General features: G+C 63.9%; 1 protein-coding gene across 2 annotated transcripts in view; it reads right to left on the reverse strand.

The window, feature by feature from the left end:
- The window catches only part of DOK7 (docking protein 7), a 16,205-nt gene extending 8,980 nt beyond the window's left edge, over positions 1 to 7,225 (reverse strand). Inside the window, exons 1-3 of one of the 2 annotated variants that reach the window (XM_024745136.1) lie at positions 7,137 to 7,225; positions 6,706 to 6,936; positions 4,500 to 4,700 (exon numbers count right to left, since the gene is read on the reverse strand). In XM_024745136.1, coding sequence (XP_024600904.1) covers positions 4,500 to 4,700; positions 6,706 to 6,925 — 421 coding nt within the window. In that variant the 5' untranslated portion in view covers positions 6,926 to 6,936; positions 7,137 to 7,225. Of the gene's footprint in view, positions 1 to 4,499; positions 4,701 to 6,705; positions 6,937 to 7,136 lie in introns of those variants that run through there. The other variant, XM_024745137.1, reaches the window with a different exon arrangement.
- Between the last annotated feature and the right edge of the window lie 348 nt (positions 7,226 to 7,573).

The following is a 7,573-nucleotide window of genomic DNA, read 5'->3' on the forward strand; positions in this document are numbered from 1 at the left end:
TCCGCATCTCACGCCCACTCACGGCCCCTGCCTCCATCCCGTCTGCACCCTGGGGCCACAGTTATCGCCCTCAACACAGGTCTGTGGGTGGCACTGTCCTGCTCTAGCACCTTTGATGGCTCCCTGCTACCCTGGGAACACAGTGCAAGCTCTGGTCCAGATTCCTCCTCTTACCTCACCTCTGCCACCCCGCACACACTGTTCCCGTCACCCAGCCGCGCTTAATGTACGGCTGGAGCACCTTCTCTCTTCCCCCCAGCCCTCCCTACCTTCGGCGGCTGGGCCAACTCCTATTCACCCCGCAGAGGCCCCACTCAGGTTCACCTCTAGAGGGCCTCCCCAACGCTCCCGGGCTGGGGTCTGTGGCCCTCCCCGGCTCCCCTTGTGCCCCCGAGGATTCTAAACGCTTTGTGTCCTCCCACACAGGCTGAGTCTTCCCAGCTGTGTGCTCCCAGCTCCAACCCCTCACCCAGTGCAGGCCACAGAGAAGCCCCTGAATGCATTCCCTCCTCCCCAAGATTCCTGGGCTTCAAGACCAGGGCTCCAGCAGTTCCAGCGAGACCAGCATTTGGACCACAGAAGAGGCACATAAGGGCTTCTCAGAGCTGGACAGGCGTGGCAAGACGGTCTCTCCCTAGTTCAGAGCTTCTCCTTTACGCACATATAAAAATCAATTTAAAATGCTCACTGCGCCCCAAGGGGCTGACAGGATGGCCTGGACCCCGAGGAGCTAGGGGGAAGGAGAGGGGAAGCAGCCTGCACAGACTCAGAAGCCAGCCTGGGACCCCCGCCCTCCACCACCTGCTGAATTCCTCAGCATCCGAGGACCCCGATCCTGTCCGCAGCCGGCTCACACGGATGTGGGAATGCCCTTGAAGTGCCCTTGACAGGACCTGCCAATGTAAAGGACGGGGACTTCCTCTGGGGCCCCTCATCCTAGAAACTTCCGTTCCTGCTTAGGCCCTGTCCAAATGCCCCCTGGCCCTCTCCAAAGCCCTCCCCGGGCTCCAGACCGCGGACAGACCCCACTCTCCCGGGCCCACCATTCTCCCTGCCTGCTGAGCCTCTTGCTGGGGAAGGGCCCCCAAACCTCTGTGCCACCCTCACCAGCATGCCCTGCCCCTGCCCTGCAGCCCTAAACACACACAGCGGGCCGTGACCACCCCAGAGAGAGAGAATCGGGCCACGCTGAGGGACCTCAAGCTCCCGGCCACCAAGCCCAACCCCCATCCGAATCATCCACACAGGCTATCGTCCACGTGGAGGCCACAGAGAGGACACGTCCACCCACGCGGTACCCGGAGCCACACGGAGCCCCCCGCACACCTGCCCGACCCCTCCCCCACACGCTCCAGGGCCCTCTCCTGACATCCAGTCACCCACTCCTCAGGATGGGTGAAGGGGGCCAGGGTCGAGTTACTGCTCTCTGGAGTGGTCTGAGGCTGAGGGCCCAGGGGGTGTGGCCTGGGGGGCCCAGGGTCCAGGCTGGGACCTGCCCCAGGGGAGAAGATGTTGAATCCTTACATCCAAAACCCTCCAGGGCCTTCTGGGGACTCTAACCCACTCTCTGTCCCGGTGCCCACAGACTCATCGAGATCTGAATGCTGGCACCGTCACAGTTCAGGTGACCCCTGTCATGGGCTGAATGAACGGTGGCCCCAAACGATAGGTTCACACCCTGGAGCCGATGACTGTGGCCTTATTTGGAAAAGGGTCTCTGCAGGTGCGCTCAAGTGAAGGCTGTCAGACAGATCATCCCCGAGTGTGGGGTGGCCTTAAATCCAACGACTGGTGTCCTACAGAGACGCCCCGTGATGCCGGAGCAGAGACGGGAGTGACGCGGCCACAAGCCCGGGCACACCTGCCCCCCCCACCCCCGGGAGCTGGAACAGGCAGGGAAGACCCTCCCCTGGACCCCCGAGGGAGCCCGGCCCTTCCCCGACTTTGACTTTGAACGAGACGGTGAAGGAACAAATTTGTGTTGTTCTAAGGCCCCGGTTTGTGGTCATTTGCTACGTGGCCCCAGGACCCTAACTCACACCCTTCCTGGACCTGAACTAGCCGCCCTCCTCCCAGGACGGCCCGGCTCCTGAGTGGCCTGGTGCTCTGACCACACGCACAGGGGTGCACCGTCCCTTCCCACCCAGCCCTGCATCGAGTCCGGTAACAGCCTAAAAACTGGCTTACACCAGCAGAGCAGCGGCAAGCTTGTCCCTGGAAGAGAACGGAGCCCAGTGGGACCTGCCGGGGGCAGAGGGTCGGGACAGGCTGGCCTAGCTGCCCACCACCGTGTTCGGCCACCGTTGACCGGGTGGGTTTGGCCAGGGGCCTCCAGACAGCCTGGAGGGGAGATGAGGATGCCCAACAGGGACTCTCTCTCGGTCCAGGGTCCCTCAGCAGGAGGGAGGATGTCTGGCCTGCAGCCTGCAGGTCAAGGCGGATCCGCTGGGCCAGCCCGGGTTTGTGGACGGAGCTAACTCGAGGCCTCAGGCAGAAGCAACAAGGTGGCCCTGTCACAGTTCACGCTGGGGACCCAGGGAAGGCACAGCGGCTCGAGGTTCAGCTGCTCCGGTGCCTGGAATTGTTGACGATCACAGAAGGAGCCCACCCACACCAAGAGTCGGAGTTTTCAACCCTGAGGCCTCAGGGGAGAAATATCTAGAGGGCTCTATTACATTATGTCCGGGCAAATAAAATGGTCTCCAAGGAACCGGTCCTCCTGGCCTGCCCCCGCTCGAGGGCACACGCCAGCACCAACCCCAGGTCTGAACCCCAGTCCTCAAAAGAGCCACAAGCCATCCTGTCTGAGGCTCAGCGCGCAGGGATTCCACAGTTCCAGCCAGGACGCTGGTCTCTCCCCCCGACCCTCTCCGGGGTGCCCCCAGCAGCTCCAGGGCCCCACGTGGAGATCTCGGAAGGGAAGGGCCGCCACGTGCCAAGTGCGCTGTGACCCGCTGCTCCCGGCCAGCCACGCGAGGGAGGGAAACAAAGCTGGGCCAGGGTCCCCTGCACCACCCGCTGCTGTCACCTCTGATGTACCAAAGACTAGGTGGCCCACAGCTTGTCCAGCAGAAAGGACTCTGGCCAATGTCCCGTGCGCCCTTCCACAACAGCCCAGGCAGGCAGGCCGACAGCTGCGCTCACCCCTCACTCATGCTCAAAAACTCCAGGTGGGAAATGCACAGGCCCAGCCGCGGTCAAGGCCCTTCGGGCGCTGTCTGCGGCCGCCCAACCAGCTCCAGGGCCACTGCGCCAAACTTCCCGCCCCAGAGGTCCACCTTCGCCTCCGCCACATCGCCCCTCCCTGCCTCTCTGCGCCCTCACCTGCTTGTTCACCTGTTTGCTAAGCGCCTTTGAAGCCTACATCTTGTCCCCTCAAAGGCAGGGCCCTGCGGGCTGCCCGGCTGGGCCGGATCAGCCTGTCCCGCCTCACACACCCCTTGCGGAATGAGGGGGCCAGATGCCCAGCACACAGCACAACCGCGTCCTCTGTCCAGAGAAATCCAGGCACGACCAAGGCCCCAGAGCCAGGTGGACCCCCATCCTGGCCATACCGAGCGTGTGCCAGACCCTGCGGTAGGCCCTGGCCATCTGCATGCTCTCATGAGGCTGCGGGCGGCAGGGAGGGGGGCGGTTAATGCCCCTTTACGGGGGTGGAGAGGTGGAGAGAGGTCGCCCCCGGCTTAGAGCCTCCATCCACCCTGCACACGAGGGAGGGGCCGATGATCCCCCTGACCAGGGTCCCAGGCTGAACGGAGGTGGGGATGCACAGCCCAGCACACTGACCATGGCCCTCGAGGCCGCCCAGCTGGTCAGCAGGAGGCCCTCGGCCGGCCGCAAGCCCGGGGAGGCCACGCAGATAGGCTCGGCCCCGCTGGAGAGGAGGGAAGGGACTTCTCGCTCCCCGCGGTGACAGCAGGTCCACAGCGGCCCCCAACTCGGAGAACAGCAGGCTGGGGGCACTGGAACATCCCCCACTCCCACCACGCCCCTCCCGGCCTCGAGGACAGCTTGCTGGAGCTCGGACACCACCTCGGCCCTCGGGACCCCTGCCTCACTGCTGGGCCCTCGCGTTCGGCCCCCACCTGTGACGTCCAGCCTGGGAGGGCCAAGGGAGCTGGCGGGTCCACTACGGAGTTTCTCAGCACATCCTCAATAAATGCATCTATTCTTCTTCTTCCCCCCCTTTTTTTTAAAGCCAACCTGAGCCGCTCTGGTGCTCTGTGACCTGGGACGTAGGCCCATGAGCTGCCTCCGGGCGGCCCCTGCACAGGCTTCCTGCGGGAGGGGCCCTCCTCTCAGCCTCCAAGCACCCACCCTCCAACAGCAAGAACAGAGACAGCTGAGGGTCTGGGCTCGATGTTAAAAGACATAACCCTGCCGTGTCCCTGAGAGGCCAGCTGCAAGCAGGAGGGTCGGCTCTGAACCACGGTCGGGCCGGGAAGCTGGGAGGTCTGGGGCTGCCCGCGGCCCAGGGTCCCCACGGCCCACATACTTACAGTACCCACACCTGGTCCCTCCTTCAAAGATGAACCCGCTGGGCACGGCCCCATAGCGCCGGAGGTCCGACAGCTTCCACTGCCCCGTGACGGCCGGAGGGACGTCCCTGGCCACGACGAGGATGTCATTGCAGAGATGCAGGGTGGCGGGTCCGCTCTCCAGCTTGGTGCCTGGAGCCACGGTCACGTGGAACCTGTGCACTAAGGGCGGGGCAGGGGCGAGAGGGCGTCGCTGGGGCAGAGGCGGGGGAGGGGGGCGCAGCATCCCAGGGTCAGCTCAGAGGGCAGGTCTGCCCCACCCCGCCTCCCAGCGCAGCGTCCAGCCCCGAGGTGGCTACACTCACCTCTCCCATCCTCAGGGGGCCCCCTCCCCATCCTAACTTGGCCCCGGCGAGCTCCAGTAAAAGCTCACATGTGACCCCTGGTAGGTCCGTGGCCTCAGGACTCCTGTTCACAGCACGTCCTCTGAGAACCCCCGCCAAGGGTAGCTGCTGTGGTCCCATTTCAAAGATGGGGAAACGGAGGCCCAGGAGGCCCAGCCTCCCGCTGGTCCGTGGAGAGTCTAAGGTCTGCCTCACAGCCCAGCCTGACCACAGGGACGCTCAGGAAACCGTGGACCCCCTTCCCTCTCCAGTTAGGGGCTCTCCCTGGCACCGAGCAGGACAACTTGCTCCCCGAGATCTCATCCACTACCTCGCTCAGTGCTCTGCCCTGAAGCCCCTCAGAAGGATGGTCTTCTCTCCCCAGATGGCTCCCACCTCGGACGAGGGTGCACCCTGGAGTAGCCGGGCCCAGGAGTGGACGGCAGCCTACCCACCCGTGCCCACCAGCCTCATCTCCAACCCAGAGGGGCCCAGTCCCAGCCCCACCTCCTCCTCCCTGAGCCCCACCCAAGCCCCTGCAGGAAGCCCTGAGGGCCTGCAGTGCCCGGCCCAAGGAGGCTGGGGGTCAGCGAGCCCATCAGTGTCCTGGTGATTTCTGGCAAGGTGCCGAGACAGGGCGCCAGCTGCCTCTGTGCAAGGGCCCTGCCTGCCCCGTAGCAGAAAAGGAGCCGTGCCCTGAGCCAGGCTGAACTGGCGGGAACCCCCAACCGCAGAACTTTCTGGAAAGGCGCGGCTCTTCCCTTCTGCCACTGCATCCCCTCACTGAGCCGTCCACACGTCCCCAGACTAGGGGACCGCTCTGGGGGCGCCCAGAGGTGGGAGGGGCCGCAGCCCGCTAGCCGGGCTGGGCTGGTGTGAGGTGAGCAAGGGCCTTACCTGGGCACAAAACAGTGGCCAAGATCACTGACATTTTAGTGATTATTCAAACAACAAAAATTAATGCAAAATGCCCACGGTGAGCGAAACAGCAAATGTGTGAATCGAGACCAGGCTGGCTGTGGCTCTGGGGCAGCTGAGGACGGGAACGTCTGAGGGTGGCTCGGAGCCCAGCTTCACTCTAAATTCTGACACTTTGTTCGTCACGGGCTTTTGGCTTTAATTTTGAATTTTTAAAATACGGTGTTAAAATATCACGGGTTTCGAGATAAATTAGGACGTGGGGATTAAAATATACACACTGCTATATATAGAATGGGTAAACAAGAAGGACCTACTGTACAGCACAGGGAACTCTACTCTTCGTAAGAAATTATAATGGAAAAGAACATGAAAAAGAATATACGTATATGTGTATAACTGAACCACTTTGCTGGACACCTGAAACTAACACAACATTGTAAATTAACTCTACTTCAATTTTTAAAAATTTTTTAAAAAATATCATGGGTTCTGATGGCTCAGCTGGGGGCCCGCCCGCCTCTGCTCACACAGCCGGGTGGGCAGCGGGGCTGAGAGGTGGGCTGGGTCCCCCCATCTCCCGAGAGCTACTCCCCTTGAGGGACACGCGGGGGAAGGCGCTCCTGACACCGGGCTCAGGCGGCCCCGTGAGAAGCCAAGGGTAGCACCTGCAGATCACTGCTCAGCCAGCCGCCCGCTGGGGCTAAAAGCTCTAGTTCAGATGAATGGGGTCAAAAGTTAGGGAGCTCAAGAGGGGCCAGCCCCCCAGCCCCCCGCCCCAATTGCGGCCGAGCGGAGGGCGCTCAGCAAGCACTGGGCTCCGTGGCCTGGAGTCGCGTCCTGGCCTCTGCAGCCCGTCGGCGGGGCCCGCGGGACGCTTCAGGACAGAGGCTGGGCCCCCGGAGCCCCGCACCGGTGTCACTCACCCTCACCCAGCGCGTGGCGGATCCGGGCGTCCCAGGCGCACATGGCCTCCCGGCTGTCGAAGCCCAACATGACGGCCTGCGACAGGCAGACGATGGCCAGCGTGTGGGCCAGGCCCTCGTAGGGCAGGCCGGGCTCCAGGCCGCAGATGTCCTCCAGCGCGAGGCTGCTGCGCTCCCGCATCCCTCGGGCTCGCTCTGACCTGTCCTTGTAGGCCAGCATCAGTAGGCAGTCTGCGGAGGGCGCGGGGGGCCGTCAGGCACGCAGGCCCAGCGCAGCTACCGCCCCGGCCCCGGCACCCGCTCGCCCGAGAGTCTGGGCCCCGGCCACCCTGCACCTCCACCCCCTCGTGTGCAAGAGGGTGACCCCACCCACACGGCCCCGGCCACACAGCGGAAGTGGGCTCAGAACACCCCCTGGCTGGCCCGCCCACCTGACCCTGGCCCCCAGCCAGGGCCTCCAGCCTGCCCCAGACCCTGGGGCCACGGGGGCCACACTCAGGCTGCTGGCAGGACAGCACGGAGCCTGCCCGGAACCTGCCGGGGGACTCAGGCCTCCCGCCTCGGCCCTGCAAGGGTGGCTTCCTGCCACACCCAGAGCCACTTCACCTCCTGGATTTTTCCGTTTCCAGGGTGTGAGCCGGACTCCAGCGCCGGGGAGGGGAGGAGGGCCACTGGGCTTGGGTCCCTCTGCCAGACGCGACACGAGCCGCCCCCGAGAGCCTGCAGGGGACGCGCCGGAGTCTGTCTCAAGTTCCCATTTCCCTCAACACCCTAATCGCTGTGCTGGTATCCCCGCCGCTCCTGGCCGCCTGTGTGGCCCTGGAGAACCGCCCTAGATCAGAGCACGAGTGACCCTCCTAAGCGCGCC

Source organism: Neophocaena asiaeorientalis, unplaced genomic scaffold (genome assembly GCF_003031525.2).
Source record: "Neophocaena asiaeorientalis asiaeorientalis breed wild unplaced genomic scaffold, Neophocaena_asiaeorientalis_V1.1 scaffold65, whole genome shotgun sequence".
Classification (NCBI taxonomy): domain Eukaryota; kingdom Metazoa; phylum Chordata; class Mammalia; order Artiodactyla; family Phocoenidae; genus Neophocaena; species Neophocaena asiaeorientalis.